The 14367-nt window shown below is 45.4% G+C and overlaps 1 protein-coding gene across 3 annotated transcripts in view; it reads right to left on the minus strand.

Annotated features, from left to right (window-relative positions):
- Positions 1-8475: 8475 nt before the first annotated feature.
- The window catches only part of LOC139264732 (zinc finger and BTB domain-containing protein 47-like), a 229795-nt gene continuing 223903 nt past the window's right edge, over positions 8476-14367 (minus strand). For all 3 annotated transcript variants that reach the window (XM_070881732.1, XM_070881733.1, XM_070881731.1), the window contains exon 6: positions 8476-13657. In XM_070881732.1, coding sequence (XP_070737833.1) covers positions 13239-13657 — 419 coding nt within the window. In that variant the 3' untranslated portion in view covers positions 8476-13238. The remainder of the gene's footprint in view (positions 13658-14367) is intronic.

The raw sequence follows: 14367 nt of genomic DNA on the forward strand, positions 1-14367 counted from the left end.
AATAGTACAGCACAGAAAGCTATTTGGTCCATCAAGTGTAGGCCGGCTCTTTCAAAGAGCAATCCAGTTAGTCCCACTCCCATGTACTTTCCCTGTAACCCTGCAATTTTTTCTTCAAGTATTTATCCAATTCCCTTTTGAAGGCTACAACTGAATCTGTATCCACCACCAGGCAGTGTATTCTAAATCCTAACTACTCATTGTGTAAAAGGGTTTTTCCTCATGTCCTCCCTGGTTCTTTTGCCAGATCTCTGCACTCTTCCAATTCTGGCCTCTTGCATCCCCGATTTTCAGCGTCCACCATTAGCGGCCTCAGATTGAAGATCTGGAATTCCCTCCCTAAACCTCTCCACCCCTCTCTCCTCCTTCAAGGTGCTCCTTAAAACCTATCGCGGCATCTGTCCTAACATCTCCTTATGTGGCTCGGTGTCAAATTTTGTTTGATAAGGCTCCTGTGAAGAGCCTTGGGATGTATAAATGCAAGGATGTATAAAGGCACTATATTAATGCAAGTTGTTGTAATTTTCCAAACACTTTCTAAGAACTGTCATCTGAAAAGAAAGTCAAGAAATGGTTGCAGCAGTGGTGATGAATAGGTCAAGTGTTCAATTGTTCAAACACAGGGTTGTGCATTGCCTCCAGCAATTGGTGTATCGATGTACAGCAGGCATCGCAAAGCACTGGAGAAGTACTACCAATGCTGCCTCTGCAAGATCCTGCAAATCCATTGGCAGGATAGGCTCACCAAGGTCAGTGTTCTCACTCAGGCCAACATCCCCAGCATTGAGCACGCTCGATCAGCTCCGGTGGACCGGCCACATCGTCCGCATGCCCGATACTAAACTCCCCGGCCTGCTCCGATGGTGCTTGCGTTCCAGGGGCCGCGCAGACTGCTCGGAGAGCGGAAGGAACAACGTGGCAGCCTAGCCTAGCAGTCTGCGTGGCTCCTGGTCTGTGAGCACCATCGGAGTAGGCCGGGGAGCGGAAGGAGCAGCATGGTGGCATACCACTCCAGGGAGCAGCACGTGCTGAGCAGGAGAGCAATGGCAGTGAAAAGGGACGTCATCAAGGTCCAGGATTGGAGCGTGGGCATGTACTGCAGGAGCGGCGAGGTCGGGGCAAAGGAGTGGCGAGAAATTATAGAGGGACGTGATCAGGACCCAGGAAAGGTGAGAGAGTTCGGGGCCCAGAAGAGGCGAGGGCCCAGGGGCAGCACGGGCCAGCCCACACTGCGATATGTGTGCGCATTAGGTCCGTGCAGCAGAGCTGGTCTCCAGTCGTCCTGGTTAATCCTTGCCACTGGACCAAGACCTTGCTCTGTCAAGCCCGTGTGGTGGCTGGTGTGCAACGGTGGGAGTCAGAGATGTAGTTTTGGCCTACCTCGAAAGGTAAGATAGAAGTGCTTGCAAGGAACACACAGTAGTCCATTTGTTACAGTACTGGACTAGCTGTGCCCAAAGACTGTGAATTCAAATTCTACCTTGGCAAGTAGGGAAATTGAACTTAATGAATCTTGTACTTTGTTTCTAGCACCAGAAAATGACCAAGGAAGTTGCTGGATTGTCGTTAAACCCACCTGGTTCATCGATGGTCCTTCATGCAAGGAAAGGCCGCCACTCTGGCCTCCATGTGACTCCAATCCCTCACCAGTGATTGAATGGGCATTACCAGTCACAAATCTTGGGCTGGGCAATAAATACTGCCTTGCTAGTGTCATTCAGCAAATTTTTTTTTTTTTAAATCTCCACAATGCCTTTTAAAATTCTCATCCTTATTTTCAAATCGCTCCATGGCCTTGTCCCACCCTATCTTTGTAACCTCCTCAAGCCCTACAACCCTTCGAGATATCTGCACTCCTCCAGTTTTGGCCTCTTTCACATTCCCTATTTTAATCGCTCCACCATTGGTGGCCGTGCCTTCAGCTGCTGAGGTCCCAAGCTCTGGAATTCCCTCCATAAACCTCTCTACCTTCCTTTCCTCCTTTAAGAGGCTCCTTAAAACCTACCTCTTTGACCAAGCTTTTGGTCACCTGCCCTAATATCTCCTTATGTGGCTCGGTGTCAAATTTTGTTTGATAACGCTCCTATAAAGTGCCTTGGGACATTTTACTACTTTAAAAGGCGCTATTTAAATGCAAGTTGTATTAAAACCTACATTATTCAATTTCAGTTTGCATTCTTGTGGTGACATTTGCAGGGACTCGACATCCACCCGTCCCTTCAACCAAGGTCCCTTCAACCAACGTCTGCCACAGCTGTGACAGAGACTGCAGGCCGCATTGGTCTCTTCAGTCACCTGAGAACTCATTAGTGTGGAAATCGCTCCATGGCCTCACCGAGGGACTGCCCAAGACGATGACACCTTGGGCAGGGAATAGTGCTACACCTGGTCACTGTAGGTGTTCTCAGGCTTTATTGCGGAATGTCGCACTGCACCAAACCACTTGCCCCAATGGCAGTTCATTGTACTAAATCGGTTACCATGCTGGATATGGCTAATAGAAATCAACAAAGTAATCTTGTAGAATTTACAAGGAGCTGTTATCAGTAACTAGTGATGCTTTCCTGTCAAAAGCTGGACTAATATTTAAACAGTGGGAGTGCGCACAGCCACATGTTTATGAATTTATTTGCACCTCTCAACTGAATGCAAGTTACATAGCAACCCACATAAAGCACCTCTTGAGCGGCAAACAGTCTGCAAGATATTTGAGCTCAACAGTCTGAGGGAAACAGATTAGCAGTCACAGTTGAAATAAGGTGAGAAGCATCCTGGGTTCTTCCTCAAAATTAATATCAGGCTGTCACTGCTTAAAAGAAATATATGCATTCAAAAGTGATTTAATGGCTAGTGTTAGCCTCGGAGTCAGAAGGGCTTCACATCCCACTCCAGAGACTTGAGCACAAAATGTAGGCAGGACTGAGGGTGTACAGCACTATCGGAGGTTCAGAGTTTCAGATGAGACGTTAAATTAAGACCCGGTCTGCCCGCTCAGGTGAACATTAATGATCCCATGATGCTATTTGGAAGAAGAGCAGGGAAGTTTTCCCCGGGTGTCCTGGCCAATATTTAATCCTTAACCAACATCATTATCAAAAAAAGATTATCTGGTCATTATCACATTCCTGTCCATGGGACCTTGTTGTGCACACATTGCCTGCCACTTTTCCGACATCAGAACAGTGACTACTCAAAAGGTACTTCATTGACTGTAAAGCGCTTTACCACGTGCTTTGGTCGTGAAAAGCATTACACAGAATTTAACCACAGAAACAGGCCATTCGACCCAATGGGGCTGTGCCGGCCTTTATACTCCACGTGAGTCCAACCCCACTGTATTTTATCTCGCCCAATCAGCATATCCTTCTCTCCCTCATACTAACTTCCCTTAAATGTATCAATGCTATTCGCCTCAACTGCTCCATGTAGCAGCAAGTTCCATATTCTCACCACTCTCTGGGTAAAGATGTTTCTCCTGAATTCCCTATTGGATTTATTAATTACTATTTTATATTTATGGAGCTTAGTTTACGACCCACCCACAAGTGGAAACATCTTCTCTAAGGTTACCCTATCAAACCCTTTCATAACTTTAAAGACCTCTATCAGTTCACCCCTCAGCCTTCTCTTTTCTATAGAAAAGAGCCACAACTGGTTTAATCTTTCCCGATAGCTACAACCTCTCAGTTCTGGTGTCATTGTTGTGAATCTTCTTTGCAGCTTCTCCAGTGCCTCGATATCCTTTTCCAAATATGGAGACCAGAACTGTGCACAATACTCCCAGTGTGGTCTAACCAAGATTCTATACAAGTTTACAACTTCTCTGCTTTTCAATTCGATCCCTCTAGAACTGAACCTCGGTGTGGTTTACTTTTTTTTTTTAAATGGCCTTATTAACCTATTACTGTTAGTGATGTGTATCTGTACCCCGAGATCCCTCCACTCTGCTACCCCATTTGGATTATTATCCAAGCAGTATGTGGCCTCATTCTTCCTACGTAAATGTACCACCTCACTTATCCATAACTGAAATTAATTCACCCATTACAAAGCCATTCTGCACCTTTATTAATGACCTTATATTTTGTCAGTTTTCCTCAGAAGCAACGACACTTCCCAATTTGGTGTCGTCTGCAAATTTTGAAATGGTACCTCCAATTCCAGAGTCCAAATCGTTGATGTAAATGGTGAACAGCAGTGGTCCTGAGGAATACCTCTTACACCTTCAGATCAGTTCTGTATACACCCTCAGCAAACTAAAAAACCTCAAGGGACTTGTGCCTTTCTGATTTAAATTCTGGACACTCAGCCAATCAGGCACCTTTGTGTTTGCTCGAAGGTGGCTTAGTTTCTTCCTCAGTTTCGCAGAACATGGATCAAAACTTTGGGACATGACGTGGCGAGTCCACGCAGTCCAAGCGGAATCGAAGGCCTGGCTACCGAAACGAGGCGTTTGCGTAGTGATCGCCAGACGGCTATTCGACCAAGGGGGTGTGGCACAGATCCTGATCTCCCAACACCCGCTTGATCCGGCTGGTGTCACTCCACCGTGACCAAGGGCAGCACTCCCAGAAAAACACAAGTCGTCTTTCTTTTTTTCCTTCTTAGCACCAGAGGACAGACAAGGAAGGCCCCAGAGTTAGTTGATCTGAGCTGGGGTGGTCGTGGGGATACAACACTTGGCCTCAGTTTCACTGAGCTGGCAATTTTGAGGAGGAAACAAAAAAAAAAAAAGAGTCCGAAGTTTCCACTTTTGATCATTGTCCAGTGACTACTGTTGGACTGTGCAATACATGGAATCATAGAAATTTACAGTACGGAAGGAGACCATTTCAACCCATCGTGTCTGCGCCGGCCGACCAAGAGCTACCCAGCATAATCCCACTTTCCAGCTCTTGGTCCATAGCCCTGTAGGTTACGGTACTTTAAGTGCACATCCAAGTATCTTTTAAATGTGGTGAGGGTTCCTGCCTTTACCACCCTTTCAGGCAGTGAGTTTCAGATCCCCACCAACCTCTGGGTGAAGAAATTTCCTCTCATATCTCTTCTATACCTCCCCTCAATTACTTTAAATCTATGTCCCTGGTTGTTGACTCCTCTGCCAAGGGAAACAGGTCCTTCCTATCCACGCTATCCAAGCCCCTCATAACTTTATATACCTCAATCAGGTCTCCCCTCAGCCTCCTCCAAAGAAAACAGTCCCAGCATCTCGAATTTTTCCTCATAGCCAAAATTCTCCAGTCCCGGCAACATTCTTGTAAATCTCCTCTGCTCCCTTTCCAGTGCAATCACATCTTTCCTGTAATGTGGTGACCAGAACTGCACACAGTACTCCAGCTGCGGCCTAACCAGTCTTTTATACAGTTCAAGCATAACCCCCCTGCTCTTGTATTCCATGCTTCAACTAATAAAGGCAAGTATTCCATATGCCTTCTTAACCACCTTATCTACCTGGCCTACTACCTTCAGGTATCTGTGGACCTGCACTCCAAGGTCCCTTTGTTCCTCCACACTTTTCAATGTCGTGCCATTTAATGTGTATTCCCTTGCCTTGTTAGACCTCCCCAAATGCATTATGTCACACTTATCCGGATTAAATTCCATTTGCCACTGTTCTGCCCACCTGACCAGTACATTGATATCTTCCTGCAGTCTGCAGCTTTCTTATCAACCACACAGCTTATTTTAGTGTCATTTGCAAACTTCTTAATCATACGTCCAACATTCAAGTCCAAGTCATTGATGTATACCATAAAAAGCAAGGGACCCAGTACTGAGCCCTGTGGAATCCCACTGGATACAGCCTTCGTCACAAAAACACCCATCAACCATTACCCTTTGCTTCCTACCTCGGAGACAATTTTGGATCCAACTTGCCACTTTGCTCTGGATCCCATGCGCTTTTACTTTCATGACCAGTCTGCCATGTGGGACCTTATCAAAAGCTGGTGAGGGCAGAAGAAGACTCGGATATGCTGCCTACCGACACTCGTTATCCAAGCTCACAAAAAGAATGGCCGTTTAGGTGACATCTCAGACGATCTGCAGCATCTGCATGAGAGAAAAGTGTGTTTGGAGGGACGGGGGGAGAGGAGGAAGAATATTCACACACACAAAAAAAATGCAGAACAAGTTGCGTAAATTTTAAACAGGGCAATAATGGTAAAAATGTTAGTTTAATATGTTCTTTAATTCATTCATTCTTATTCCTGCCCGGAACAATCCAGCTTCAATTTGCAGTCTGCCTTTTTGTGGGATACGTGGAACATTCTTTGTTCCAGTTCTGCTCAGGTCCTCTCCCTCAATTCTTTTTCTGTTACATTGATGACTGTATCGGTGCCTCTTCCTCGAACTAGAAAATGTCATCAACTTTACCTCTAAATTCCACCCTTCCTTCGCCTTCACACGGTCCAGCTCGGACTCATCCCTTCCCCGACTTCTCTGTCTCCATTTCTGGGGATAGGCTATCGATCAACACCCACTGTAAGCCCACCGACTCCCACAGCTACCTTGATTACACTTCCTCCGACACCATTTCCTGTAGGGACTCTATTCCATTCTCCCAGTTTCTCTGTCTCCGTTGCATCTGTTCGAACGATGCCACCTTCCACACCAATGCATGCGATATGTCTTCCTCTTTCGTCAACCGAGGATTCTCCTCCATTGTGGTTTACAGGGCCGTCGATCGTGTTCGTCCCATTTCCTGCCATCACCCCTTCCCCCTCCTCCCTCCCAGAACCACGATAGGGTTTCTCCTTGGCCTCACCTTCCACCCCACTAGCCTCCACATTCAACGAATCATCCTCCACCATTTCTGCCACCACCAGTCACATTTTCCCCTCACCTCCCTGCTTTCCCTCTGCGACACCCTGATCCACTCAATCAATCACCCCCAACACCTTCCTGTACAAGTGCAGGAGATGCAATACCTGCCCTTCAACTTCCTCCCTTCCCACCGTCCAGGTTAAGCAGCAATTTATTTGTAGTTCTTTCAATTTAGTATACTGTATTTTCTGCTCACGATGTTCTCTCTTCTACATTGGGGAGACCAAACGCAGACTGGGTGATCAATTTGCTGAAAACCTCTTCCTTCTGCAAGTGTGATCCCGAGCTTCCAGTCGCTTGCTATTTTAATTCTCCGTCTCACTCCCACTCTGACCTCTCTGTCCTCAGCCTACTACACTATTCCAAATAATCTCAACAGAAGCTTGAGGAACCGCACCTCATCTTTCAATTAGGCATTTTAGGACTCAACATCAAGTTCAACAATTTAAGATCATAGCCACTGCTCCCATTTTTTCCAGACAACAGGAGCTGGTAATGGTTCTGATGCCATTTACAGCTCCTCTAGCCCCATCTTTTGTTTCTTTACTTGTGCCCCTTATGCCTTGCACCATCATCTCTTTTGTCATTTAATCACTTGTGCCTCCCACCCTATCACAGGCCTTCCCCTTTGTCCTTTCTTCCCCTGCCTCTGTATTTACTTAAAAACTGTTAAATCTCTAACTTCTTTCAGTTCGGACGAAAAGTCATCAACTTAAAATGTTGGGGGGAAAATTCCGCCCTGCCCCAAGGTGGTACCTCTTGCGAGGTGTGATAATTTCTCGCGAGAAATTGGGGTTACCGTCCCCGAAAGGGATTGAAAATAACTCGCTCCACTTCCTTTCTGGGGTAGACGCACCAGGAGCGCAGCACCACGCACTGAGCCGCGTAGCAATGCCGCGTAGGAAGGGCAATTTTCTTAATTAAAGGGAAGGGCCCAAGCTGCAAACTCTGCAGTAATGAAAGGGTCCCACCTGCACATCAGGGAGCGGAGGTGCCGTGCCAACACCCTGGCACTCCAGAAGAGTGCCGGGCTGACCAATCGCGGCACGGCCCGTGCCCAGCAGGAAAAAGCAGCATAATTTTTTTTCTATATGCATCACACCTCCCCTTGAATTTGCGGCCCACGAGAGGCCGGCCGCCCAGTTCACGTCCCCTGAAGCTGTCGCTCTCGTCGCCTGGTGCAGCTTCAGGAGGCGATACCCAATTTAGGGCCCGGGGTGGTACGCACGGTGATGACGTCATCATTGCCGGTGCAGCGGAGCGGTGCGCTATGGTTACCGCCGCCGTTAAACCCCCGCCGAATTTAGTGGGAGTAGTTAGTGGCGTTGCGCACAGGCGAAATATCATTTGCGCACAGGGAAGTGCAACTCTGTTTCTCTCTCCACAGATGCTCCCTGACCTGCTGAACATTTCCAACAATTTGTGTTTTCATTTCACATTTTCAGCATTTGTTTTAGTGCAGAGGATTATGCCTAGTTTGGGTTTTAAAAACACTGTAGGAGGAAGGGAAAACTGAGGGGGGTGGGGGTGAGGGAGGAATTCTACAGCATCAAAGCTCCTGGGAAAGGATGATTAGAAGCACAAAGATTGTGATAAGCTCCAAGTTGGTTGACAACTATAATTTTTCAAAATACAAGACGTAAACCATACTTTTATTATAATGAAAGAATTTATTTTTCTCAGGAATTAGACAGCAAATCCTGAATACACTATACACTAAGCAATACATAAATGACAGATATAGACTGGTAATTGTAGCACCTATGGACATAATCTTCCTTTAAACCACAAGACTACAACATTCTACATTAATGCTATGTACACAAGATAACTAAGATGTTGTGTTTATGTAGTAAAATATAGAATTAACATACTTATGACTGATACACAAATTTGATTTAAATTTTTTTTTCTTAAACCTAATGCTTTACTAAATGGGCCAAGCTAAATTTTGGCCTCGTATTCACCGAATATTAACTGTAGCATTTCCCCCTATTCAACAAGCTGTACAACACTACCTGAATGAGGCAGTACTACGCAGCCATCTACATCAGTATAAACTCGCTTCAAAAGTAAATCTCTCCGCAAGATAGTGGAATAACTACAGTATGAAGCAGTGTTTTTTTTCTTCCCCCTCGTCTGTGGTCCTTTGGAGGAAGGAATATTATTAGGGATAAGGTGCAAGGTTTCATAGTAAAAACAGCTTACCTAAATGAAGCTTATGAATCAATTCACCCATGATTTTATTTTGTACAGCAACAACATTCACTGCAAGATAAGGATGTCAACAAAGGGTTAAAGGCGCCAATTCAATGTTAACCTTGTTCATGGTTAACCCCTTCCTTCTCAAACTCCGACCATAACAACAGCCTTCGAACTTATTGTTAAAACCTTCATGGACATAGCTGGAGACCAAGCCTTTTCTCAGGAGCCCGGCAGGCCATAGCACGACAGCTTGAAGTACCTCCATAAGGAATGGAATGGCATTACAGGCTCAATGAGATGGGTTCCAGAAGTTGCTGCAACTGGAACCAGGCCTTAAATTAGCTTTGAACAGAATCAGTTGTGGCAAAAATGTGATGCCCACAGGTAGTGCCCCTCCAACAAAGCCAATGAAATCCTCGCAAAGGTGTAATTCTGAAACACTCTCAGCTGTATTTCTGATGCAAGACTGCACTGTGCTTGGGTACAATACATCATTTGTCTGTATAGGCTTTTCTTGCTTTTTAATGGCAAATGGCCATTTCTGCTTTCTTTGGGATAATTTTGTCAAAAAAAAAAGCTAAAAAAAAGAGTATGTGTCGCAAGGAAAGAAAGTTCAATAAAGAGATGAAGGCTGCGAAAAGGAAGCAGAGCTTCACACCACTCCTTCTGGCAGCAGCCAGATTAGTGTGCGACTTATTAGCGGAATTATATATATAATATATATATCTTTTAAAATCAAAGTTGCATACAAATTAAATTCCACGATCTGAAGAAAAAGGAACAGCGGAAATGAATGATTCACATTGTACCGTTTTCGTGCAAAGGCTCCCACAACATGGGAAACTTCCCTTCATTCATAGCATCGTCCTGAATTGCAAGTTTCGAAGAAAGCTTGCAGCCACTGTGGTGGGTCCTATACAGCACCCCAGAACCCCTCGTGCACTGCTGCGACTGTGAGATCCTGTAGGCTTATTTGCTAATGGCCAGCCGAGGGCTCCTATGGTAGAGTACTAAATCTTAAATATCAAGTCGGCAAAAAGCGCTGAATCAGCAATACTGAAAATAAGCATCAGGACGCCCATCCCATAGATTACTATTGCTTAAAGTCCTCCTTTATTTCCTTCTTTTTCTTTTGATGAGCAAAATAGGCAGAATTCGAAAGTATCAAAAAACATTTAATATTAAAAAAAGTCCTATGTCTTTACAATAACCAACTTTTTATTCTGTTTAATATTTTAAACTCTGTATCCGATAAGAGCACATTAAAAATACTGCGATGCTTAACTGACATATTCCTCCTCTCCTCTGTACAATGACAAATACTGCACGTTAAATTCTGTGACAAAATATAGCTTGTGACTTAACAGTGCACTTGCAAACATACTTCGCTCCCCCTGGTACTTACCATTAAATGTAGTTAATGATTCCTCTAAAACCTGCAGTTCAGAAACAGTAAATTTCTTCCCTCCCTCCTGGTGCAAAATCGGGATTTATATTTTGTTAAAGCAGCTGATTAATACATCAATTAAATTGAGTAAATCATTTCTAATTCAATTATATCAATTGAACTTCTATTATTTTTCAATCCCGCTTCATGACCTGCTGGGTCCACTCTTAAAGGTGGGTAGAGAAAGGGAGGGAGATTTAATAATTGCACAAAGATTAACCTATGGCGGCGATGTAGTGTAGTATGCACCTGATTCGACTAAAATCCATGGTCTCTTGTAGGCCCCAAGGGAAGCAATTACTGCAGCTTTAGTTAGGCCTGAAAAAGTAAGCAAGAGAGCTCACAACTCACTTTGTAATAATGCTTTAAACATCTAGATTAGTGTTCAAGTTTCAAGGGATGCCAATACCCATTAGTTCAGGAGAACAGAAGTAGATTAAAATGGCAGCATGTGGAATTGGGTTTGGTTTTGGGGGACACCTCCGAAAGAGCTACTCATGGATTATGAAAAGCCCCCACAACCAGAGAGTTGTGCCGAGTACAATACCTTTCTGGTAAGGTATATGCAGCAGTATCAGTCCACCAATAGAAGACTCCACCAATCTATCCTTCTCCCTCAAGCTTTCTTACAAAAGTGCACATTTCTGGGCCGCACTATCTTCGAGTCAAGGCGTCGCAGGCAAACTGGACTCACTGTGCTCTGTGTGACAAGAAGAGCAGTGCAGTTAATACCCCTGGGGATTGCATGCCACCGCCTGGCCAGTTACTGGAAGGGTTACCAAAACAAAAGCTCAACTAGGCTCTATCACTCGTCAACCATCAATCACAAATGTTCACTCGCTTATGCAAGTAGGGCCACAATCATACTGGAGCTTTGCCAATAAAAAAAAAGCCCGTGCTCGGGAGGAAACTAAATGGTCAGGTTTTAATTGTGGATTATTGGTCTAACGACAACGCCCCTATCTGAAACACTCACTAAAGTATGGGTTGCGATTGTAACTTCTACACCAGACACTGTGCTTGCAAGCCACTGGTGTAGCTGGGCTGTCTGTTGACCCATTAATGTACCCTTAGCTCCAAACACAAAAGAGAACCCTTAACTCTTAGCACCAAATCACACTTTTAATTTGGCCAGACTTTGGATCTAAGCCTATGTTTAGATGAGTGAACTGCAGCTACATTTGATGGTGGTAGCAGGAGGAGGGCTAGAAACATTTCTGCCCTGTGCACCCATGTCTATTATTACCTCGACTCTGTCTATCCAAACTTTGCAACTCAATTCACTTGAGTTCTTTAAGGCAACCATTTGCAAGGGAACTTCATCTCCTTGTCTCTCCCCCCGCGGATCTTCAAAGGTTTAAGGGCAATGAATTGAACAAAAGCCCTCACACCAGCTGTAACTTCGAGCACCACATTCGCCAATATTTGTAATTGTTGGGGTTTCAACGCCCTGACGCTCCTTGCCTGACTTCCACCGTGTGCCATTTTTCGGCCCAGTCGATCACCTTTGATTCTGTTGGGCGCGGTGCAGAATTACCATAGTTCCTCCAGAGCTGCACTAACCAACTTCGCTCCCATTATGCCTCAAACTCCCTCGACTAGTTCTGTAAGTATTGGAACAGTCTGTCCTGCTGCTGCACTTCAAATGGTTAAAAGAAAATGTTTTATTTCCGCATCTATTAACTTTGCCTTCCTATTAAACGCCACAGTGCTCATGATCAAGTGCTAAGCTGGTCCTCCAAAAAAAACAAAACAAGGGTTCCCCAGAGATGTCCAACAATTTTGGAGGCAAAATAAGACAGTAAAACTGAGCTGGGTTGGGTGGTGGGGGGGGGGGAGCACATTTTACAACCCACCCAGGTCCCTGTACACAGGCTGCGAACTGCCTAGGGAGAAGCCCTACTTTCTGTGACTGATCTTGCCAGTCTTCCCTTCTTTGGTATCTGTACTTGGCTTCAAGCTGGAGCCCCTCGGTTCTACTGATTCTGACCCTCCCGCCTCAGTTCCTTCTGCGGTAGGCCACACAGTCCATGGTGAAATCAACACTGTTCCGGTTCACTTATAGGACACGACACTGGCTGCTAAAACATCAAGTCTGTTAGGCGCACTGCAGTAAATGGTTAAACTTGCTACACACAAGCACAGCTTGCTTTACTTAACTAAACCCTTGTTAAAAATAGCAGGTTACAGATTGGAGGCTCGGAGGGGTGGGGCAGGGGGAGGAAAGAGGGGGACGGGAAGGGGAAAGAATCCCACATTACCTTGCTAGTTAAGTATATCATGAACACATTTATGAAGGGCCGCTGGCTTAGCTTCTTTGCCCTCTGGTTGCACTCTGCATTAAATCTGTACACGTCCTTCTTGCATTATATGCTGCAGGGATATAATTGCGTTTGAAAATTCTAACATAAAAGATTTTTTTTTAGTGAGAGCGGTTTAAATCTATGGATGCCTTTAAAAGTAGTTCAGACTAGTCAATACTAGTCTTTAGTCCTGGACGACATTAAAAAAAATCCTTTGTCTACATCCTTACTGTAAATAATACACCAAAATAGTTTTTTTTTGTTACATAAACCAGTCATGATCTTTTTCAAGGTTGCTTGACTCTCAGTCCCCATCCTCTAAGTATGCCCCCTTTGGTTATATTCCTTCCAGGTAACAGAGTATATATAGCGTCACACCTGGTGCGCGCTCCTGACTGTTTGCTACAGTCGTTTGTCTCTTCTTTTTGTTTGGAGAGGAAAACAAACCCCACAGCCGTTCAATTGTTGTTGGCGTTTATCCGTCCGGCTGGAAAGAGGGGCGGCGGCGGTGGGAGGTGGGGGGGAGGGGGGAGAGTCGGAGGGAGGGAGTGGAGGAGAGGCAGCGGGAGGGAGTGAGGGTGAGGGTGGGAGTGGGGGTGGGAGTGGGGGTGCGACTGGGGATGGGCGAGAAGGGGGTTGCTGGAGTTGGGCGGTGTGGCGGAAGTGAGGCTCAGGGGGTTGTTGTCGGCAGTGATGGGGTTGGTGACCCGGAAGCACTTCTCCTTGTGCGCCTTGAGCATGTTGGAGAAGCGGAAACGTTGCCCGCAGACATCGCAGGGATACGGCTTCTCGCCCGTGTGTGTCCGGCGATGGCGTTTCATGTTTGGTCGACTGGTGAAGCTCTTGCCGCAGATTTCACAGATGTATGGTTTCTCCCCTGGAAGCAAAGGAAAGATTCATTTTTTGGGGTTGAAACTCAATAATCCGTGATACAGATTAAAAAAGAAACAGTCCAGGGAACATAAGAAATAGGAGCAGGAGTAGGCCATACAGCAGGGGTGAACAGGTGGGAAAGCAAGTTGTGAGGATCATGGCTGATCTGATCATGGACTCAGGTCCACTTCCCTGCCCGCTCCCCGTAGCCCCTTATTACCTTATCGGTTAAGAAACTGTCGATCTCTGATCTGCCACCAAGGTACGGTAAGCAAATAATTCAGAGAACATAGAATCATAGAATAATACAGCACAGAAAGTGGCCATTTGGCTCATCGTGCCTGTGCCAGCACTTTGAAAGAACTGTCCAATTAATCCCACTCCCCTGCTTTGTCCCCATAGCCCTGCACATTTTTTCTCTTGTTCCCTTAAACGAGTTCAAATCACACCACGGCAGTTAAAATGTTCTGAAAATAAAAAGCTTTAGGGATTCCATTATTTTTTCTACTACTGATGTTAAGCTGAGTGTCTATGGTTCGTATAGAAACATATAAGAGTATGAGGGGGCTTGACAAGGTGGATGCAGAGAGGATGTTTCCACTGATAGGAGAGACTGGAACTAGGGGGCATAATCTGAGATGAAGAGGAATTTCTTCTCTGAGGTTTGTAAATCTGTGGAATTCGCTGCCTCAGAGAACTGTGGAGGCTGGGTCA

This window comes from Pristiophorus japonicus, chromosome 5 (assembly GCF_044704955.1).
Source record: "Pristiophorus japonicus isolate sPriJap1 chromosome 5, sPriJap1.hap1, whole genome shotgun sequence".
NCBI classification, from domain to species: Eukaryota; Metazoa; Chordata; class Chondrichthyes; family Pristiophoridae; genus Pristiophorus; species Pristiophorus japonicus.